General features: G+C 40.3%; 3 protein-coding genes across 3 annotated transcripts; all 3 read left to right on the forward strand.

Moving 5' to 3' along the window:
• The first annotated feature begins 4,105 nt into the window (after positions 1-4,105).
• Positions 4,106-5,159, forward strand: LOC125283416 (keratin-associated protein 4-12-like). Its single transcript, XM_048224704.2, has one exon. It carries the CDS (start codon positions 4,164-4,166, stop codon positions 4,707-4,709), a length of 546 nt encoding a protein of 181 aa, XP_048080661.1. The 5' UTR covers positions 4,106-4,163; the 3' UTR covers positions 4,710-5,159.
• Positions 5,160-12,768: 7,609 nt separating this feature from the next.
• LOC113265683 (keratin-associated protein 4-6-like) lies at positions 12,769-14,042 on the forward strand. Its single transcript, XM_048224696.2, has one exon. The coding sequence runs from the start codon at positions 12,856-12,858 to the stop codon at positions 13,549-13,551; it is 696 nt and encodes a 231-aa protein (XP_048080653.1). The 5' UTR covers positions 12,769-12,855; the 3' UTR covers positions 13,552-14,042.
• A 6,743-nt stretch (positions 14,043-20,785) lies between these two features.
• LOC113249300 (keratin-associated protein 2-3) lies at positions 20,786-21,558 on the forward strand. Its single transcript, XM_026490801.4, has one exon. The coding sequence runs from the start codon at positions 20,832-20,834 to the stop codon at positions 21,219-21,221; it is 390 nt and encodes a 129-aa protein (XP_026346586.1). The 5' UTR covers positions 20,786-20,831; the 3' UTR covers positions 21,222-21,558.
• Positions 21,559-24,050: the final 2,492 nt, after the last annotated feature.

The following is a 24,050-nucleotide window of genomic DNA, read 5'->3' on the forward strand; positions in this document are numbered from 1 at the left end:
GAAAGAATATATGTAATAGATATCCCAAAGGGAGAAACAAAGCAATGAAACCTACTAAGAACTACAATTCAAATAAAGGAACAGTTGTATATACCTGGAAAAATCAGCCCATGGTGGTAAAAACTGAGACATAATAATAATAACAACAACAACAATAATAAATTTATAATATATACTACATTATATTATGTTATGATGATATAAAACTACTGGATTTTAAAGAAAAAAAATCATTTTAGTATCTAGGCAAAACATCCATGTCAATTAAAAGGAAAAGGAAACAGGATAGTGTTCACACATTTTGATGGCAACACTTCATGTCAGAAGATAATAAAGTAACATTTTTAAGACAAAGAAAGAAAATGTGATCCCAGGATTTTATATCCAGCCAAACCAAACTCCATGCCACAAATAAACTACTGTGAACATGAGAGAACTCGGGGAATATTCTCCCTGTGGGCCTATCCTAAGGGATTTATTAGTGAATGAGCTTTAAACAAACAAGATGACTGAGGATATTGGAGGGACATCTACATGAAGACTAGCGAGGGAGTTATATAAATATATTATGGGCTGAATATATATGAGAAATGCATACCTATTATCTGTAGAACTACCAAGGAATGATGACCAGGCAAGAGGCAGTATGATATGTGATGGCTACAGAGTGACCACACAGATATGGTACAATTTCCAAAAAAACAGATGAAAAGGAAAGAGAATACATAAAGTAGAAAAATGTTGCTAACTGCCTACTGGAAGTAACAGGTCTAATGCTGAAGCAGTGGGAAATGAAGAAGTAACTAAGTAATTTCAATATTCCTTAAAACAGAGAATCAAGCGACAGTAGCCAGAAAATCAGTCTCGTAGAGTATTACATGCAAATGTTTACTTAAAGGTAACTGTTAGTATAAAATAAACCTTCCTAAATATCAAAGACATACTGAGAAAGAGAGAGAGAATAAAGCAATGAAGGATTACCAATAGAGAGAGAGAAATAGAAAGAGGTATAGATGTAGGTATTTAACATATATATTACATATGCATAATTCACTATGTTGTAGGACACTATTCATTATATATTATATATCACTATTCATTATGACATAAATATAACAAACTACATATGTAATAAAAATTACATAACTAAAGTCAAACATATTGATCAACTGATCATAGCAACACACATTAATAGGCTCAACTGACCTATAAAAAGAAAAAGATTTTCAGATTGGCTAAAAAATAAAAACCCAACACTGCTGTATACAAGAGATACAACTAAAACAACAGGTTTCCAAAGTTTAAAAGTAAAAGAATTGGGGCACCTGGGTGGCACAGCGGTTAAGCGTCTGCCTTCGGCTCAGAGCGTGATCCCGGCACTATGGGATCGAGCCCCACGTCAGGCTCCTCCGCTATGAGCCTGCTTCTTCCTCTCCCACTCCCCCTGCTTGTGTTCCCTCTCTCGCTGGCTGTCTCTATCTCTGTCAAATAAATAAATAAAATCTTTAAAAAAAATTAAATTAAAGTAAAGTAAAGTAAAGTAAAAGAATTAAGACATATCACAGAAAATGCAAATAAAAGAAAGCAGAAGTCACAATTTTGAAACCAAACAAGTCAGATTTATACCAAAAAGCACTACAGGACACAAATGGGACACTTTATTATGGTAAAGGTTACAGTGAAAATATAACTACAAAGCTAAACTTCAGAAACAGAAGATGATGCAAGAATAAAGACACAAGCCAAAATCAAAGACTAACACTCTGTATACTTAAAGAGAGAACATGTGAAGAAAAATTAATAAGAACATGAAATAACTACACACAATTATTAAGATAGATCTGGCAGATACGCATCAAATGCACAACCCCCAAGATAAAAAAACAGACCTCTTGTTTTCAAGTACACAATATTATTTTAATAGTGAAAGCCTGAAAACAACCCAAATGTCCGTCAATAGGGGGCTGGCTAAATAAATCATATTATGGCAAAAGAATAGGACACTTCGTGGCTGACAATGAAATGAATATCTGAACTATACTACTGTGAAATAACATAATTCTGGGATAAATTGCTAAGTGAAACAAAGCAAGTTAAAGCAAAGTGTATCTAGCATACAACTATTTATCTAAGAAACAAAGGAGATACAACTATGCAAATGCAACAGACTTAACACTTAAAATAGCAGTGGGAGGGAAAACCTTAGATTATAAAAATGATTCTCTGTAGGGGAGGGAAGGAACAGAAATAGCAAGACTTCCTTAATCATGCCTCACTTCATAGAATTTCTTTTGGTACCATAATATTTTACATACTTGCAAAACAACATTTAAATTTAAAAAGTGATTCCTAGAAACTTTTTTTTTAAAAGCCACTGATGATGTGCTCTGTTCCATGCATGATGAAAATACTTTAAGGGTCAAGCATTCACCGCAGGTGTCTCCATCCAGCTGGAGACAGACAATCACATTCCAGTTACAGATGTGCCGAGTTCGAGTGTCCCACAATGTGATATCAAACATAAAGGAGGAGCAGATGAGGTTTAGGGAAAAAGAGAAGAAATGTCAAGGAAAACATAAGGGAGGAGGGAGTGCTCTGGGCTAGAACTTAGAGAATATAGAATTGTTGAGTTGATGTGGGAGAATGAATTTTCTAAGGAGATGTAACAGCACAATCAAAGGTATACACTTCATAGGACTCAGCAACATAACACACCTCTAAGTGAACTCTTAGGGAATAATGAGTACCTCATGGGTTCTTTAAGAAGAAAACTCAACACAGTAATTACAAAGCATTCAGCAGACTATCTGGCACATGGCAAGCACTCACAAACAGTATCCGTAATATCTCATTTCTCACTGTATGTACATGAGCCTTAAATACATAATGCTTGTTTTGGACACTAATTCTGTGATGCTTTGAATATTTGCCAAAATCTTGCCTTTCAATATACCATATCTAAGTATCTATACAAACAGCAAGGCTTATCTGTTTGCATCTTCTTTAAGCAGAATTGACTTGAATTTGAATTATGGAAAGAGCACAAGAGAAAGATGCTTTAAATAACATCTTCTATATAATGCAGAATCTATTATATATGTTGGCCAATCAAAAGAAAGATCAAACCTGCTCACCTTTAGCATACTATATGTGGAGAAGATTCCTGAAGGAAAAGTTCATTTCTGAAAATGGTTCTTTCATCAAAAAGAAATGAGTCAAAGCTACATCTTGAGGTAGAGTCACTACAATGAGTTTAGAATGCTGTTTGTGACCACCACCCCCCAACTCTCCAAGCATCCAGGAAACACAGTCCAGTCCTCCCCATCCATTGTACACAAGCAACCCCAGTGATGAGTCTTTCCTATTTCCTTACCAGAACTCCACCTGACAGTAGCATGCATTTTTCCACTTTGACCAAAAGAGAGAGAGAGAGAGAGAGAGAGAGAGAGAGAGAGACTTGGCACTGTAATAACCATCCTCAAAATATGACCATGGGGAAAAAAGAATGAAATCCATGATCATATTTCGAGGATGATTATCACAACGACAATCTCTCTCTCTCTCTCTCTCTCTCTGTCAGACTGGGAAAATGCATGCTACTTATCAGGTGGAGTGCTCATCAGGAAATAGGAGGAAAGACTCGTCACTGGGTGAACAGGTGATGGGGACTAAGGAGTGCACTTGTGATGAGCACTGGGTGATGTATGGAATTGTTGAATAACTAATATCATATACCAGAAACTAATGTAACACTGTACGTTAACTATACTGGAATTAAAAATAAAATGTGATCACTGGAGTCATACACAGCAGTGGGGCACATGGAAAAAGTCAATAACACAATATCATATGACAGCTCCAACTTATAAGATACATTATACAGAAAAAAATGCAAAAGTGGTCCAATGAATCACAACACTGTAGAAAAAGGAAAATGATGCTTTTCACAGATATTGGCATATTTAACTTGATAAACATAATTATTAACTTGTAACACTAATTGTTTCCTGGTAGGAAAAACAACAAGAGTGTTCCTCATGGTAACCAGCTACTCAGCAGACTATAAAAGGGGACAGAGGTGAGGAGACATTCAAACCAAGAAACCACTCTCGTGGAAACCCACTTATACCCACTTGTGGAACCCCACTTCTTCCACTGACACTATGGTCAACTCCTGTTGTGGCTCCGTCTGCTCTGACCAGGGCTGTGGCCAGGAGACCTGCTGCCGCCCCACCTGCTGCCAGACCACCTGCTGCCAGACCACCTGCTGCCGCCCCAGCTGCTGTGTGTCCAGCTGCTGCCGCCCCGCCTGTGGTGGCTCCAGCTGCTGCGGCTCCAGCTGCTGCAGGCCCAGCTGCTGCATCTCTAGCTGCTGCCGCCCCTCCTGCTGCCAGACCACCTGCTGCAGGACCACCTGCTGCCGCCCCAGCTGCTGTGTGTCCAGCTGCTGCCGCCCCGCCTGTGGTGGCTCCAGCTGCTGTGGCTCCAGCTGCTGCAGGCCCAGCTGCTGCATCTCTAGCTGCTGCCGCCCCTCCTGCTGTGGTTCCAGTGGCTGTGGCTCCAGCTGCTGCCAGCCATCCTGCTGCTGTCCCTCCTGCTGCCTGCGTCCAGTCTGTGGCCGGGTCTCCTGCCACACCACCTGCTATCGCCCCACCTGTGTCATCTCCACCTGCCCCCGCCCCATGTGCTGTGCCTCCTCTTGCTGCTGAGCCCCCTGTCCTCTGACCACCATATCGATTTACCTCTGCCCCTCAGATATAGACTGTCTTTGTGCTGACCATTAGAACACATGAAGTGGGGTTAATGTTGCTCAACTGAGTTGTGTCTCATGATTCCAATGAGTCCATCACAGTCCCACTGACACTGTGAGCACATTCAGGCCTCAGTCCAAATTCTACTTCTGCACCTCTCTCCGTTTCATCCAAGTGTGAATTTTCTTACAACATACCAACTGTTGTATTGACCAATTTGCCCCAAATTCTCCTTAACTTTGGGGCACCAGCTCATCAAGCTCAAGGAGCTGAAGTTTGATTTCAGTATTTCTACATTACAGACTTTTATAATCTCTCTCTTAATTGTCCAGTGGACTCCCTTTTGTAATTCTTATTCCCCAAATTTTCCTATGTTAGAACTCTATGCCAAAATAAACCACCACTTTCCTGTATGAAAATTCAGTGTGATGGTACTCTTCTTTAAGATTTTCAATGCAGTCACTGGGTATTATAAAAGACTGATGAGTCACTGACCTCTACCTCTGAAACCAATAATACATTATATGTTAATTAATTGAACTTAAATTTAAAAGTAAAAAATAAATTAAAAAAAAGATTTTTTTAACGCAGTCCGGACAACTATATTTTAACTACACATGTAGGACAGACAACATGGCTTTGTCAATTTTGCAATAGAGGGAGGGCCCACCTTAGTCACAACTTTGGTTTCATTGTCAGTCTCTTAAGTTCTTAGGTAAAACAAATGTTCTTGGGAATTCATGGATAAAAGTTAGAGAAAAAATTTTTGGAAAATCTGTAAGCAATTAATGCTCCCTGGGACATTTTTTCCGTAGTATATATCTGTGAAAGCAATTAACAGTAATTATAAGGAAAATGAAATTGAATGTAGCTGGGAGCAACTGATTTGGGAAAACATCATGAAAGGCTGAGGGCGCTAAATCAGAGATTTAAGGACAGATGTAGAAGCTAGAGGTTTCACTGGCAGCATAGAAACTGACTCTCATAGAGGGTAAATAAAGCTGAGGACCAAGGCTAGGACTTCATCAGAGGAGGAGCAGAGCTCCAGAGCTGGTTGTTCATTCAACCTAGGTAGTTCTGCCATACCAAGGTCAGGGCCCTAATTGGGAGAGAAAGAGACCCTGAGATATGAGGTGGAGACATCTGGATTGAGGCACTTGAAAATCCTGAGTCCCCAAATTTCCCTGAACCCTCTGGGCTTGCAGAAGTGATCCGACAACACAAGCTCCCCTCACTACTTCTCCCACCTCCCTTTGTCACAGACCCATAACTATAGTTAAGTTACACAACTAGCCCAGAGAACGGCTGAACCTGTTAATGGGAGACTATATCCCAAAAGATCTGTAGGACCCAAAAACAGCTTCATAGATAGTGGTGTGCTTTTCCATCAGGAAGCCCATATTGTCCAGTTGTCTCCCTTTTTTTGATGTTATCAGCTGCTGCTGATCATTGCCTAGGACCATTATTTCATTTAGGCATAGCAAAATCACGATATTGCAGTTCTATTATTCCTTTGTCTGCCATTTATAAAATAAACGTTTGATTCTTTCCCTGTATTTACCTGCATCCTCCAAAGGTGACAAAAGAGTTTTTTGTTTTTTAAAATTTTGCATTAATATGAACTCATGGATTTCAATATAATTGATGGTGAATCAATCCATTCCAGTTCATAGCCCTCCACTGATGCTCAAATAAGCAACTTCAAGTTGACCTCCCAGACCTTTCGACATGAATCAAGTAACCTTTGAAAATTCGTCGCTTTTTCATGTAACAGGATACTGCAGACTCGCTTGTACACTTCCTTCCCCAGACTTCTAATCAGCCATTTCACGGAGGAGTCCCAGTTTCTTTAGGAGGAAACAGTATTTAAGACCACAAATTGAAATATATGTATGTTCATTACTACTAAATCACTTTCTTTTAGCTTTTTCGGCATTCACAACTAGAAAATATGTGTTTAAATGGTAAACCATGTCATGAGTTTCTACTGAGAACTACAGGGCTTTCACTTAACCTCATATACCTTACTTATAAATCTCATTTCTCCCCTGCCAAAAATGTCTCAGTGACACCAATGTATTTTACTCATACTTTATTCTATGATGTCGGTCCAAAAGTCTCAGAATAACATTACCAATATAACAACAACACGATTACTGAGAACAAACTCAAGACTGGTTTTCAGTTGCTTATTTTTGATCTTGGTTAGTTGCCTTTTAGGCCTGGATATACAGTTAGGTTCCCTTATTGTTGTTTTAATAATTTTGAGATTTAAAAATTTTTCATGTTTATTACCATATAAAATATTGACATGAGTCCAAAGTCAAACCTACAAAGTGACTGAGCCATTTTATGTTCCTTCCTTGTATGGAAGTTCCAACGGCTTCATGTTATCACCAACATTTCGTAAGGCCAATCTTGTCAACGTCAACCATTCTGGAGTGTGTATGATGTTATCTTGTGGTTTTAATGTGAATTTTCCTAGTGATTAATGATGTTAAACATATTTTCATGGGTTGACTTTCCATCTGTGTATTTTCTTTGATGAAAGTCTAGTCAAATCTCTCACCCATTTTGTTGGGTTGCTTCTCTTATTCAGTGTTAAGAATTCCTTATACGTTCTATATACAAATCCTTTGTGAGATATATGTTCTGTTAAGTGTTTTCTCCAGCGTGTGGCTTGCCTTTTAATTTCCTAAACAATATCTTTTTTTAAGTTTTTATTTTAATTTCAGGTGGTTAATAGTGCAATATTAATTTCAGGTGTATGATAGTGATTCAACAATTCCATACATCACCCTGCGCTCATCACAAGTGAATTCCTTAATCCCCTTCACCTATTTCACCCATCACCCACCCTCTGGTAACCATCAGTTTGTTCTCTACAATTAAGAGTCTGTTTCTTGACTGGTTTCTCTCTCTCTTTTTTTTTCCCTTTGCTCATTTGTTTAGCTTCTTAAATTCCACATGAGTGAAATCATTCGCTATTTGTCTTTGACTGATTTATTTGCTTAGCACTGTACTCTCTAGCTCCATCCATGTCATTGCCAATGGCAAGATTTCATTGTCTTCTGTGACAGACTACTTGCCCATTGGAGATAAAGACCCATTTTCTTTATCCATTCATCTGTCGGTTGATACTCTGGCTGCTTCTGTACGTGGGCTATTGTATTGTAAACCATGCTGCTATAAACATAAGGGTGCATGTATCATTTCAAATTCATGTTCTGGTATTTGGGGGACGGTAGAGAAGACCCAGCAATGCGATTACTTGATCATATGGTAGTTCTACTTTTAGCTTTTTGAGGAAACTCCATACCACTTATCACAGTGGAGGCACCCCCCAGTGTTTGCGTTCCCACCACAGCGTGGGAGGCTTCCCTTTTTCCACCTCCTTACCAACACCTGTTGTTCCTTCTGTTGTGGATTGTAGCCATGCTGACAGGTGTGAGGTGCTATCTCCTTAGAATACTGATCGGCATGTCTCTGATGGTAAATAATGATAAGCATCTATAGGCAATCTTTGGAGAAATGTCTGTTCATGTCATCTGCCCATTTTTTTAACTGGGTTATTTGCTCTTGGGGTGTTGAGTTTTATAAGTTCTTCATATATTTTGGATACTAATTCTTTATCAGACACATCATTTGCAAATATCATCTCCCATTCAGTTGGTTGCTTTTTAGTTTTGTTGACCACTTCCTTCATTGTGCACAAGCTTTTTATTTTGATGTAATCTCAATAGTTCATTTTTGCTTTTGTTTCCCTTGCTTCCGGAGACAAATCTAGAAAAAAGTAGCTACAGCCAATATCAAAGAGGTTACTGCCTAAACCGTATCTTTTGAAAAGTAAATATTTTTTTATTTTGATGGAATCCAATTAATTGATTGTTCTGAGATGCAATTAAGTTGATTTAACAGTTTGATCCTTTCAAGACTTGCTTATAAAGTGTGTGAGGTGGGATCAGAGCAGCCTTTACTCTAGGGAAAAATCTGCCCCACTCCTGAGGCAATACTATTCTAAGTACTCTAACCAATGACCCACGCATTACAAGGTTTTTCACTCCGGTTCATGGGAGCATGGGCTGTTTCTGGCCTTGTATCAGCTTCAAGAATTGTTCCCTTTGCCTTTTATGGAGGTAGAGCGGAGCAGGGCAGCTCTTTTTCTGCCTTTGGGTAGTTTCCTCTGCACATGCAGTCATAAGGACTCAGCTGAAGATGCAGATGGACCTTCTGCAGATCTTTAGGGTTCTTTGTGCAACGCTTTCCTCTCTGGTACTCTACGCTATGAACTACAGCTGACTTGACCTCCTTCATCCCAGCTCTGACTCCTCAAGTCAGGAGGATTACCAGGCCCTACCAGGTTCTCTCTCCCAGAGCTGCCCCCCCAGAAACTCGCTTCAAGAAATAAACTGAGGCAATTCTAGGGATCACCTCATTTGTTTCCTCTAAGGCACCAGTGTTCTGAACTGACAGCCAATGTCTAAAAACCATTGTTTCATTTATTTTGTCTGGTTTTTTAGTTGTTTCAGGCAGAAGGATAAATCCAGTCCCTAAGACTCCTCAGCAGGAAATGTAAGTCCCCTTTTTTGTTTTGTTTTTCGCTTCTCCTTCTCTGTTCCTCCATTTTTAAAAAATTAATGTAACAAAATACATTTTCTATATGTGTTCCCTTACTTTTTTCTACCCATCAGCATTTATTTTTTTTCCCAAATTTTCATTGAAATTCTAGTTAGTTAACATATAGTGTACTGTTGGTTTCAGGAGAATTTAGTGATTCGTCACTTACATATAACACCCAGTGCTCATCATAACAAGTGCCCTCCTTAATCCCCATCACCCATCTAGCCCATCCCCCACCCACATCCTGCCCTTATTTGTTTAGACACATTGTATAACACTACAGACACATTGCTCCATCTGCTTTATCATCTCTTAACAATATATCCTGGAGATTACTTCATAGTAGCATATAAAGATACTCCTTATTCCTTTTTTACAGCTGAATAGTACTCCATCATGGGGATGCACCAGAGCTCATTCACCACGACACTACTGAAGCACACCCAGGTTGTGTCTAGCTCCTGTTGTTTTGTTTTTACAAACAGCAGTGCCATGAATAATTTTGCACAACATGTTTTCATAGTTTTGCCTGAGTATGTTGGGTAATTTATAGAATTGGGATAGCTGAGTCAAAGAATAATGCCGCTAATTATTGTCAAATCTTTGTCAGAAAAGTATGAGGAGCATGCCTATTTTCACATAATCTCACTACTAGAGAATGTTGTCAAATTTTGAGTTTTTGACAGTCTCACAGGTGAGAAGAGGTATCCCATATAATTTCAATTCCATTCCTATATGTGAGACTGGGCATCTTTATATGATGAAGACAGACCTGCATCTTATTTTTCCATCAGGTTTTTCCTCTTCTCCAGTCTAATTTTAGAAGTGCTTTATATATTAAGGTCATTGGCTCTTTGTCTTTGGTATAAATTGCAAGTATTTTTTTTCATTCACTCATTTGTCTTTTTATTTTGTTTCTGGTGAGATTTTATTTTATTTTATTTTTTTTTAATAATGATTTTTTATTATATTATGTTAGTCACCATACAGTACATCCCCGGTTTCCGATGTAAGGCTCGATGATTCATTAGTTGTGTATAACACCCAGTGCACCATGCAATATGTGCCCTCCTTACTACCCATCACCGGTCTATCTGGTGAGATTTTAAAACATATTTTATTACAAATGGTTATCTTTTCACTAACAGAATTTAATTACAAAATATATGTGTATATAATTGAAAAATATTAAATTATGAGTCCTCTTTAACAATGAGGTCTCCTTGGGGCGCCTGGGTGGCTCAGTTGTTAAGCGTCTGCCTTCTGCTCAGGGCGTGATCCCGGCGTTCTGGGATTGAGCCCCACATCAGGCTCCTCTGCTATGAGCCAGCCTGCTTCTTCCTCTCCCACTCCCCCTGCTTGTGTTCCCTCTCTCGCTGGCTGTCTCTCTCTCTCTGTCAAATGAATAAATAAAATCTTTTTAAAAAATGAGGTCTCCTGTTACCTCTATTGCCCATTTTGTGAGTGATCCTGGTTGACTCTCTTTGAAGTGCTATTCCATCACTATCCTCCTTACTGCTTCCATTGCCACCAACCTAGACAGGCATTCATCTCTCATACCTACCCTGCAACCACCACCTAAACTTTCTTCCTGCTGCCTGTCACTCCCCCACCCCCAGGCAAATAATATCTCAAAAGCCTAGATGTTCTTTCACACCTTTCTCCCAACTGTGTGATGATATAGTATCCACTTTCTTTGCATAAATTCAAGAATATCTTTGCAGTCGCATTTTAGCAGTGGATTATTACTTTTCTTGACCATCCTATACCTACCAACCAGACAAGTTATTTACTCCATCAGAGGCCAAAAATAGACCCCCATTCAATCATATCCCCATTGTCTGAGTGTTTTTCTTTTCTCCATCCATCTGGATTATCTACAGTATGATAAAGAGTGGGTAAACGCCCTATGTTTTCAATAAATTCCACATTCATTCAACTAACATTCATTCAGAGCAGTTGCTAGGCACCATGTTTATATATATGAATAAGCCAATCTCCGACCTCATGGGGTATATAGAAGGAATGGGGGGGAAAGATATAAACCAATTATGATAGAGTGTGATACCCTATATCACAGGTATCTTGGAGGAAAAGGGAGAGGAGGATTCATTTTGAATGTAGTAGATATCAAGAAAGACATTAGAGATGAGCTGGTATCCAGACTACACATTTATGTATGAGCAAGAGTTTGTTGAATTGACAAGGGAGAAAGCACATTTACACAAATGAAACAGTATGAGAAAGGACATGGGATTATTACTCCTCATACCTTTTAGAAACTTCTAAGAAAGATCCATCTTCCCTACTGACTATATGACTTCAATCTATCTGAGCCTCAATTACCTCATGTCTGAAGAATTAAGAAAAATTGTGACCACCTCTCTTAGATCCCTTGTGAAGTACAAACAAGGTAACAATTAAAGAAGACTCAAAAAAATTCCTGACAAGCAATAGGCACTCAAAAATAGTAACTATTAGTATTATCTCATATTTCATAAGTGTACAGTTTTAAATACATAATTGTTATTTATCACACAACGTCCTATACGCTTGCCAAACCCCTACATATGTGTCTTGTCTTATTCAAGTGCCTATAGGACACAGATTAAAGCTTAACCGCTTAGATCTCATTTATATCAAGCAAAATACCTCAAACATAACTTCTTGACAGACAAAAGCTCAGAATAGAAGAAAATATTCGACATACATATTCTATTGGGTATGTTCATCCACCAAAATAAGAGAAAAAATACTCCTTTATGATACCCTATCTCTGAAGAACATGTCCATAATAATTTAATAACTTTTAAAGGGACCTATTCATGCCAATGGGTTTTTACTATCATTGCATCATAACTTTCAAATTGAATAGATTCGATAACACAAAATGGATAGGAACTTTGTTAGGATCCTTTATACCTCACTGGCCATCCATAAACTCCAAAGGAATCACAGTATCCCCTACTGCACACAAGGGACTGCCCCCCCCCACGATGGCTTTCATTCTATTTTCCTACTACCATTTTCATATGACTTGTTGTTAACCTCTTTGACAGCAGATTTAGTCATTATAAAATCCATTCTCAACATACTATCCAGGAATTAAACATGTAAATAAAGATTTAATACTTGTGAAAACCCGTGAGACAATGTCATGGGATGGGTCTACTTTGGAAGACACCTCAGACAAGGAAAGAAATACAGGAGCTGATTCACTTGGTTTTAACCAAATCAGAATGCACAGTACAACAGAAGAAGGAAATGGAGCCTTTTCTATATATAGGTATATTTACCAGATAAACATAATTATCTAATTTACTAAAACTAACTGATTTTCTATTAGGATAAACAACAAGAAGTGTCCTGCACATGGTCACAGTAGCTCTCAGCAGGGTATAAAAGTGACAGAGGGCAGGGAGAGATCACACTTGAGAACCTCATTCTTTTAGAAACCCACCCAGAACCTCTAACCTCTAACACCATGGTCAACTCCTGTTGTGGCTCCGTCTGCTCTGACCAGGGCTGTGGCCAGGAGACCTGCTGCCGCCCCACCTGCTGCCAGACCACCTGCTGCAGGACCACCTGCTGCCGCCCCAGCTGCTGTGTGTCCAGCTGCTGCCGCCCCTCCTGCAGTGGCTCCAGCTGCTGTGGCTCCAGCTGCTGCAGGCCCAGCTGCTGCATCTCTAGCTGCTGCCGCCCCACCTGCTGCCAGACCACCTGCTGCAGGACCACCTGCTGCCGCCCCAGCTGCTGTGTGTCCAGCTGCTGCCGCCCCTCCTGCGGTGGCTCCAGCTGCTGTGGCTCCAGCTGCTGCAGGCCCAGCTGCTGCATCTCTAGCTGCTGCCGCCCCACCTGCTGCCAGACCACCTGCTGCAGGACCACCTGCTGCCGCCCCAGCTGCTGTGTGTCCAGCTGCTGCCGCCCCACCTGTGGTGGCTCCAGCTGCTGTGGCTCCAGCTGCTGCCGCCCCTCCTGCTGCATCTCTAGCTGCTGCCGCCCCTCCTGCGGTGGTTCCAGCTGCTGTGGCTCCAGCTGCTGCCGCCCCTCCTGCTGCTGCCCCTCCTGCTGCCTGCGCCCAGTCTGTGGCCGGGTCTCCTGCCACACCACTTGCTATCGCCCCACCTGTGTCATCTCCACCTGCCCCCGCCCCATGTGCTGTGCCTCCTCTTGCTGCTGAGCCCCCTGCCCTATGACTACCATCTCTGTTTACCTCCTGCCCTACAGATGTAGACCCTCCTTTTGTGCTAAGCATTAGGATACATGGAGTCTGGTTGACCTCATTCAACAGGTTGAGCCACATGATTCCAATGAACCAACCCCACGGACTCGGAGCACATTCTGGTTCATGTTAAGCTCCTTCCATTATTATCTTTTCCTTTCAATACTGGTGCCAAATATGGATATTAATTTGTAATCCATCAGCTAAAAAATTATCCCACTCCTCTAAATTTCTCTTTCTTCCTTATGACTTTGGGCTCTAGATTATCCTTCCTAATAAAGTGAATATTATCTGTAACTCCTGTGCAGTACTGATTTGATACCCTCTGACCTGGGATACAGTTATACCCTTAGACCTAGGGGTCCAGTTATGTAGTTTCTAAAAGAGCGAATTTCTTATGTTTTGTTGCTTCTTTGCTTTCTAATAAACTTTTTGACACATAAAAATTTATCAGCATTGTTCTCTATTATTTTCATGATCATTTTACTCAGTAACTAGGTAACTATATTTTACATGATGATACAGGAAGAACAGTCATGTTGAAACCACTTTGAGAATAAGTGCTATATCAAATATAGATAATTTAAGATAGTAGAATAAAAGCAGCACATGTGTAAGTGCACATGTATATGTCTTAATACCCTAAATTGGGACAGATTTAATTCATGTCTTTAGCTCTTATTTATTTTTAAATTATAATTTTTTATTGAGATATAATTGACATATGACATTATATCTTTCAGGTATACACCATAATAATCTGATATTTGTGTACTCTAAGAAATGATTACCACAATAAGTCTAGTTACTATCTGTCACCATACAAAGTTACAAAATTATTTTCCTTGTAACGAAAACTTTTAAGATTTATTCTTTTAGCAACTTTCAGGTATGTGATACAATATTAGTGACTATAGTCACCATGCTAACATTACATCCCCATGACTTATTTTATAACTGGAAGTATACACCTCTTGACTACCTTCACTCAGTCCCCCCCACCAACCCCACTCCCCTCTGGCAACCGCAGATCTGTTCTCTGTATCTATGAGTTCTGTTTGTTCATTTGCTTAGATTCCACATATAAGTGAAATCATACAGTATTAGTCTTTGCCTGACTTATTTCACTTAGCATAATATCCTCAAGATCCATCCGTGTTGCTGCAAATGCCAAGATTTCATTCCTCTTTATGGCTGAGTAAAATTTCATTGTGTATATACACATCTTTATCCATTCATCCACTGATGTACACTTAGGTTGTTTCTGTATCTTGGCTACTGTAAATAATGCTACAATGAACATAGGGATGCATATATCTTTTTTAATTAATGTTTTCATTGTCTTTGGATGAATACCCAGAAGTGGAATTGCTGGATCATATGGAGTACTATTTTAATTTTGTGAGGAACCTCCATACTGTTTTCCAGAGTGGCTGCACCAATTTATATCCCCACCAACAATGCATAGGCTTCTCCTTGAAGCAATGCTTTGCAATCACAAGTTGAGATAACCCCCTTCTATTACAACCCCATCAATCAGTAAACCCAATGTAGAAAGAAGGTTATAATGACAAATTTAAATGTTAATAACATATTTTTAAATGAAAAGCTTAGGAAAATTACATAAATACAATAAAAAATGAAAAGTTTAATAAAATTAATTATATAAACAAAGATAAAAAAATGAAATAGAAAAAGTCTGGTAGGGGCGCCTGGGTGGCGCAGTCGTTAAAGCGTCTGCCTTCGGCTCAGGGCGTGATCCTGGCGTACCGGGATCGAGTCCCACATCAGGCTCCTCTGCTGTGAGCCTGCTTCTTCCTCTCCCACTCCCCCTGCTGTGTTCCCTCTCTCGCTGGCTGTCTCTCTCTGTCAAATAAATAAATAAAATCTTAAAAAAAAAAAAAAAAAAAAGAAAGCGAAAGCTTTAAAAAAAAAAAAAAAAAAGAAAAAGTCTGGTAAAACCGGTCAAAGAGAGAGAAAAGGAGAAATAACATTATGTTTAAAAAGGGGAATAATCAGCTCCCAAAAGAGTAGAAACTTTTAAAAAACATATTAGATTTTTTTTTACTGTTTCCTTGGCTGTGCAGAAGCTTTTTATCTTGATGAAGTCCCACAAGTTCATTTTTTCTTTTGTTTCTCTTGCCTTTGGAGATGTGTCATGAAAAAAGTTGCTGTGGCCAATGTCACAGAGGTTGCAGCCTATGTTCTCCTCTAGGATTTTGATGGATTCCTGTCTCACATCGAGGTCTTTCATCCATTTGGAGTTTATCTTTGTGTATGGTGTAAGAGAGTGGTCAAGTTTCATTCTTTTGCATGTAGCTATCCAATTTTCCCAGCACCATTATTGAAGAGACTGTCCTTTTTCCACCGGATGTTTTCTCCTGCTTTGTCAAAAATTAGTTGCCCAAAGAGCCGACGGTCCATTTCTGGGTTCTCTATTCTGTTCCATTGGTCTATGTTTTTGTGTCAGTACCATGCTGTCTTTGTGATCACAGCTTTGTAGTACAGCTTGAAATCCGGCAACGTGATGCCCCCAGCTTTGTTTTCCCTTTTCAACAATTCCTTGTTGATTCGGGGCCTTTTCTGGTTCCACACAAATTTAAGGGCTGTTTGTTCCAGTTCTTTGAAAAATGTCATTGGTATTTTGATCGGGATGGCACTGAAAGTGTAGATTGCTCTGGGTAGCATGCATATTTTAACTATGTTAATTCTTCCAATCCATGAGCATGGAATATTTTTCCATTTTTTTGTGTCTTCTTCAATGTCTCTCAAGAGTGATTTGTAGTTTCTAGAATATAGATCCTTTACGTCTCTGGTCAGGTTAATTCCGAGATAACGTATGATTTTTGGTGCTATTATGAATGGAATGGATTCCGTAATTTCTCTTTCTTCAGTCTCATTATTCGTGTACGGAAATGCGACTGATTTCTGAGCACTGACTTTGTATCCCGCCACATTACTGAATTGCTCTATAACTTCTAGTAGTTTGGGGGTGGAGTCTTTTGGGTTTTCCATATAGATTATCATGTCATCTGCGAAGAGAGACAGTTTGACTTCTTCTTTGCCGATTTGGATACCTTTATCCCTTTTTGTTGTCTGATTGCTGTTGCAAGGACTTCTAGTATTATGTTGAATAATAATAGTGAGAGTGGGCATCCTTGTCGTGTTCCCGATCTTAAAGGAAAGGCTTCCAGCTTTTCCCCATTGAGAATGATATTTGCTGTAGGTTTCTCATAGATGGTTTTTATGAAATTGAGGAATGTACCCTCTATCCCTACACTCTGAAGGGTTTTAATCAGGAAAGGATGCTGTATTTTGTCCGATGCTTTTTCTGCATCAATTGAGAGTATCATATGGTTCTTGACTCTTTTATTGTTGACATGATCTATCACACTGATCGATTTGTGAATGTTGAACCACCCTGGCATCCCAGGGATGAATCCCACTTGCTCGTGATGGATAATATGTTCAAAAACATTAGCCATCAGGGAAATTCAAATCAAACCCACACTGAGATACCACCTTATGCCGGTTAGAATGGCAAAAACTGACAAGGCAGGAAACAACAAATGTTGGAGAGGATGTGGAGAAAGGGGATCCCTCTTACATTGTTGGTGGGAACGCAAGTTGGTACAGCCACTTTGGAAAACAGTGTGGAGGTCCCTTAAAAAGTTAAAATCAGAAGGGGGAATGAAGCATGAGAGACTATGGACTCTGAGAAACAAACTGAGGGCTTCAGAGGGTAGGGGTGTGGGGGAATGGGATAGGCTGGTGATGGGTGGTAGGGAGGGCACGTATTGCATGGTGCACTGGGTGCTATACGCAACTAATGAATCATTGAACTCTACATCAAAAACCAGGGATGGACTGTATGGTGACTAACATAATAAAAAAATATTTAAAAAAATAAATAAAATTAAATTTAAAATTCTTCCTAGCTGAATCAATAAATTTTATACCATTCTGATCAAAATTCCAATGAGATTTTTCTAACAGAGTATGACTAACTGTTTCTAAATGCATATAGAAAAGAAAAGGTCCAAGATTAGCCAAAGGAATGCTGAAAAGGTAAGCAGAAGGGATTTTTCCCTATCAGAGGCATTTCTTCTCCCATCCCGGTAGGCTGCCCTTTAGTTTTGTCCACTGCTTCCTTCACTGTGCAGACACTTTTTATTCTGATGTAGTCCCAATAGATTATTTTTGCTTTATTGCCCTTGCCTCAGGAGATCTATCTAGATCTATCTAGAAAAAATTTGCTATAGCAAATGTCAGAGACATTACTGCCTGTGCTGTCTTCTATGATGTTTATGGTTTTAGGTCTCACATCCATTTTGAATTTATTTTTGTGTATGGTGTAAGAAAGTGACCTAGTTTCATTCTTTTGCATGTTGCTGTCCAATTTTCCCAACAACATTTGTTGAAGAGACTGTCTTTCTCCCATTGGATATTCTTTCCTGCTTTGTTGAATATTAATTGAATATTAATTGACTGTATAGTTGTGGGTTCATTTCTGGATTTTCTAGTCTGTTCCATTGACCTATGTGTCTATTCTGTACCAGCAGCGTAGTGTTTTGATTACTATAGCTTTGCAATATAACTTGAAGTCTGGAATTGTGATATCTCCAGCTTTGCTTTGCTTTTTCAAGACTGCTTTGGCTATTTGGGGTCTTTCGTGGTTCCATACAAATTTTGGGATTGTTTGTTCTAGTTTTGTAAAAAATGCTGTTGGTATTTTGATAGGGATTGCTTTAAATATGTAGATCGGGAAGTCCCTTTTTAAATCAATGACATTTCCTAGTTGACCAGGAAGAGGAGGAGGAAGAGATATAAAAGTTACCCAAATGAATGGAAATGCACTGAACATCTAATCTGACTTTCTAAAAGTCTTTGTCCAAGCTTCACAACAAAGATTCCTAAAATAACTGATTTGTTGCTCTGGTAGATTAGATCATTCCTCATTAATGTTTACTCTCTTCCCCTTCCTACTCCTCTTCCACTCTCCCACCCCGTAACTTGGACTTCACCATGTGACTTGCTTTGGCCAATGCAATGTTAGAGGACATGATCCACGCAAAGACTTGAAATATGTCTGCATGACTGCATTGCTCCCGTGTGCTTATGCCATCAGAACCAGGGTTGCCAATTAAAATACAGGACACCTCATTAAATTTTAACTTCAGATAAATAACAAATTTTTAATATAAATATGCCCCATGCATACTCAGGCAAACTTATACTAAAGATTTATTTGTTTATCTGAAATCGAATTTTAACTTGGCACCTGTATTTTTATTTGCTAAATCTGGCAACTCTAATTCAGAAGGAAGCCCCAAACGAACCCATTGCCAGAAGCCAAGACCAGCCTTACTCAGACAAAACCCAAATGACCTGCAGACATGTGACCAAAAAAATAAAAACTTGTTGTTGTACATTCTGAGAGTTTGTGGTTGCTTATTATGCATTACAGCTGACTAAGTCAACCATGGTAGCAACAAAAAACTACCCTGCATGTAATTCTAGCCACATTATATCAGAGAATTACTTAGTCTGCACCTGCACACTAAAAATCAACTAATACTGTAAATGAGCCAAGAGAGAATCTTGGGATGAAGAGATTTAGAGAATGAATTTAATATAATTCACATCTATATCTTCCACGATATCACTGAAGCAAAAATAAAACTAATTCCCCCATGAAAACAATAAAAGCCTCTCCCTTTAAGCTCAAAGTAGTAATTTTAGGACATTTGATTGGTGGTTTGCAAGCTCCTGGCCCTTTCTTTCATTTAGTGCTCACAGAAAGTAAGTGGGGTTGATGGAACAGGATTCTTCTTTCCCCCCCTCCTTCAAATCCAAAGGAAAAGTCTATCTCTACTTCATAATTTCCAGTTTATGGAACTCATTACAAGGGATAAGGCATGGGGTGAAGTATAAATAAAAAACAATAAAAGGAATTAGACAAGCTCATTATCTCACAGCGCCACAATGTGTTACCAAAGGGAACCAGACTACACTTTGAACATCCCAGAACAGGCAACTCCCCACACCCCCACCCAACCAACAGCGAAGGTCTGTTGATCGCTCTCAGAGAGACACCTCTGCACTGGCGCACAGATCTGACCCAGCAAACAAGTCCTGGGGCCCTTTCGGATTACCTCTCCTTGGGACAAGACACTTCCCTAACTCTTTTCCAGTATCACTTTTAATGATGCTTACTTTAAGACTTGAGATAAAAATGGGGGGGGGGGGACACCTGAGACATTCTCTCTCTTGTCTGAAGACTATGGTCTACCGAACCTGATAAACATGAAACTCTTAGTAAAGGCTGCTACTGAGGAATGAAGAGACCCAGACTTCATTGTGTGATTGTGTGAACCCACAGGACCTCTCCCATAAGATGAGGGGCTGTATGTTCTCTATAGTCTCTTCCAAGAATCTACACATGTAATTATTAATCCCAAATAAATTACAAAGATTAAAAACAGCAACATATCCTTATGAAAATTTTACAGTCAAGGTAGAAGTTGAGTTTGGTTTGGAAGGAAGAGGAGGGCATTCCAGGTGAATGGGGAGACAACAACCAGGGAAGAACAGCCCAGGACCTACTGCGGAAGAGTGACTAAACCAGGGTGGCAGGGGTCCAGGACACCATGTGCTCCCTCCTCATCTGAAAACCACAAACCTGCCTCTTGGTGAGTCATGGAAGGAGACATCTGGGAAGCAGATGTCTACTGGCCTACACAAGAGTATTGCTATTAACCTGTTACTGTGAGGGGCACAGGTGTAAATAAGGCAAGTCACTGGGTGGTTATTATGTGAGTCTTTGAAGTCCAGCAATAAAATGCTGACTTCAAGGCTAAAGGGCACAGTGATTAGAGACAATTCTAGTTTAGAAAACACACTCTTTTCTCTTGTATGAGTTAGGAATATTTCAAAGGAAAATTCATCAGAATTGAATCCAATGTCTACATTTGGTAAGAATAAACAATATGGAAAACAAAGGAATGTTTGTGGTTGTGTGCATGGATGTGTATAAGGTGAAGATTCAAAAAACATCATTTACTGAATGCTAAATCCTCACTTAATTGGTTAGAAGATTAAGAAATGATCATGTGTCCTGGGGGTCATCAGCAGCTGGCCAGGGTATATAAAGGCCCCCGAGCAGGACAAAGACATTCACACCTGACAACACCCAAATCCTCTCACCAGTCCAACCGTAACCAACCCCAGACATCACCATGTCCGGCTCCTGCTGCGGCTCCACCTGCTCCTCCTCGGGCTGTGGGGGAGGCTGCTGCCAGCCCTGCTGCTGCCGCGACCCCTGCTGCTGCCGCCCCGTGTCCTGCCAGACCACCGTGTGCCGCCCCGTGACCTGCACCTGCCGCTGCACGCGCCCCATCTGTGAGCCCTGCCGCCGCCCTGTCTGCTGTGACCCCTGCTCCCTGCAGGAGGGCTGCTGCCGCCCCATCAGCTGCTGCCCCACGTCCTGCACGGCCGTGGTCTGCCGCCCCTGCTGCTGGGCCTCCACCTGCTGCCAGCCCATCTCTGTGCAGGCGCCCTGCTGCCGCCCCCCCTGCTGCCAGCCTGCCCCCTGCCGCACCACCTGCAGGACCTCCCCCTGCTGCTGAGAGCCCCACCATCCCCACAGAGCAACACACTGGAGTCTAAGCACCTATTCTGCATTTTAAGAAAGTGGAAAGAAAAATAGATATTTTTGATATGGTGACAATAGTCATTTTTACATCCTACCATTTGGATACACAAGGAGATGTCCATCGCCACCCTCAGCCAAATTCCCAAGTCCCCATCAGCTGAAGACACCATGGATGGTAGATCTCTCTTCAAAAGTCCTCAGAGTGGACTTTGCAAACCCATCCTGAACTCTGAGGGCTGCTCAAACCTTCCCTGCCATCTTCTGTAATGTGCTGCTCGCTTGTTTTCAATAAACTAATTTTTCCTGTAAACTTCCCTGCTCTCTGATTCATTCAGTAGTACATGTTTAAGAGTGTATTTAGATGATCAGACAAGGAATAGGAAGAAGGAAGACAAGACAGAGAAGGTATGGAAGACAGGAGAGGAAAGGGAGAGGTGACAGGAATCCTGGTATGAATCTTGGAAGGTGATACAGGGTGGCCAGGCTAGTCCTCAGACTGTTTATGTGGGTAGGAAATCTATATACACGGGGTCCTCCAGGGTCTGTCCTTTGCCCACATGTCCAGGTTCATGTCTAAACGCCCCCACTAAGTCACTGCAAGTAACATTAAACTCACAGTAACTGGCACACGCCATGCAGTTCTGTAAGTCTTTGCTTTTGTCATATTCTTTCATTTATCTGGAATATTTTTTTGCACCTACCCTTTCCCTCCACTTTCTTCACTTACCTAACACTGAGTCATTTCAAAGATTCTGCTCAGCCTTCTCTAATAGTCCTGTCCTCACCCCTCCACCACAGAAACACACCCACACATATGTGCACACACATGGACAGGTGTGTGCATGAATGTGTGCACATGCACACACACACACACAGACACACACAGAGTTTAGGTTAGGTGCCCCACCATATGCCCATAGTATCCTATGCTTACTTCCCTCCCCATACAGCATCATATTGAGATGATGTATTTCTCTGTCTCCAACGAAGAGGCCATGATTTATTTATTCTGGCTTTCAGTACTGAGCTCAACGTTTAGAATATGGTTGGTAACTTGATTTCTATTTGTTGAATCAAACAAAATGAGAAGGTAATTGTCTTCATGACAAGAATTCTAATAGATAGATATTCTACTTAAAACAGAATCTTCAGCATCAGTATAACTTAACTTCTCTGACACTCAGGTTTTCTCCTCTGCCAAATGGTAAAGCTAATCCTTACCATGGTAGGTTGCTGGGAAAGTTAAATGACCTTATGTATGTAATGTGCCTGGCACACAGCATTCACCCAGTACCATCCACTAATATCCTTGTTGCACATTTGAACATCACTGTATCAAATGGGCTCAAAAGATGTGCTATTTATTACATATTATGTCACTGAGAGTGGGAGAAAATGGAAGGGAAGGCTTTTTGTTTTTTCAAGATAGTCCACATCCACTGGCAGAAACAGATTTCCTAATATAGCAAAGCATATTCCTAAGATATCCTAAGTGTAAGAAAAGAGGGCAAAAACAACCCTCATCATCAGATTGAGGCCATCTCAGAATGAAAATGCTCTTTAAAAGCTGACCGGCTAACCCACAGGAAAGAGCCCTAGATTATAAGCTTTATGAATAAGGGTTTAGCTAGCTTCAGGAGCAAGGAGAGCTGGGGTATTACATACATCTGATGGACTTCTCCTTCCACCCTGAACCCCCCAAAGGAATTAAATTCCAACTATAAGAAACGCTGAAAGATTATTTGGGTTAGTCATCCCTGGCTTTAGGCAAAGGGTATTTATTAGGCAGAAAAGGGGTGTGTGTGTGTGTGTGTGTGTGTGTGTGTGTGTGTGTGTGGTGTTTTGTTTTTTGTTTGTTTTTTTTTAAATAAGCTCCACACCAGCATGGAGCACAACACAGGGCTTGAACTCATGACCCTGAAATCAACACTCGGACACTTAACCAACTGAGCTACCCAGGTGCCCCTAGGCAGAAAAGATATTTGTTAAATTCCAGAAAAAAATCCCACCCACTCCCTGATCATCTAGAATTTTTCCATCTAAAATGTTCTCTTTTCAATGAATGATATCCATTTCGTCTTCCACGTTGTACAGATTTCATGATAAATCTGGCCTATGAAGAACATCAGGGACAGATGACTCTTCCCCTTCTACAGCTAAGGAAACGTGCTGCAGAGGGACAGGTATCAGCTCTAAGCCACACAACTGTTAGGTGAGGGAGGAAGGATCTGAATCCCTCTTTGTCTTCCCTACCCTTCCCCTGCCCTTTCTACCTCACTCTTTCCCATCTCCATCTCTGACTCTTATGACTGGAAGGTATTTCAAAGATCATTTGGGAGAACAGGGAACGCATACTCTGTTTTCAGAATTTAAAATCCTTCTTGACATCCAGTGGCCAGTTCCTAACAAAACACAACTCATGAAACTATGAAGAAGAAGGCATAGTTCACCATCAAAAAAGTCACCAACACTGCATACTTTTTCAGTCAAACCACAAAAAATCCCACAATTTATCACCACCATGGTTAACATTTACTTGTTCCCACACTGGTGATTATGCTCTTGCAGAACATCTGGAGTTCAAATAATAGGACTAAAAAAGTCCATGTGGTGAAGATTAGGGACCAAGCTTTGGCCTATTTATGTGCTACAGCAAAGGAGACTACACAGCATAGGACCAGGGGCATCCCACCCAACAAAGGAAAAGTGTTTTTTTATAGAGTTTACATAAAATTACATGAAATGGTGTTTTAATGGGCTCCAAGCAAAACAGGGGTTTGTACAAAAGAATTAACATCAGGAC

This window comes from Ursus arctos, unplaced genomic scaffold (assembly GCF_023065955.2).
Source record: "Ursus arctos isolate Adak ecotype North America unplaced genomic scaffold, UrsArc2.0 scaffold_24, whole genome shotgun sequence".
Lineage (NCBI taxonomy): Eukaryota > Metazoa > Chordata > Mammalia > Carnivora > Ursidae > Ursus > Ursus arctos.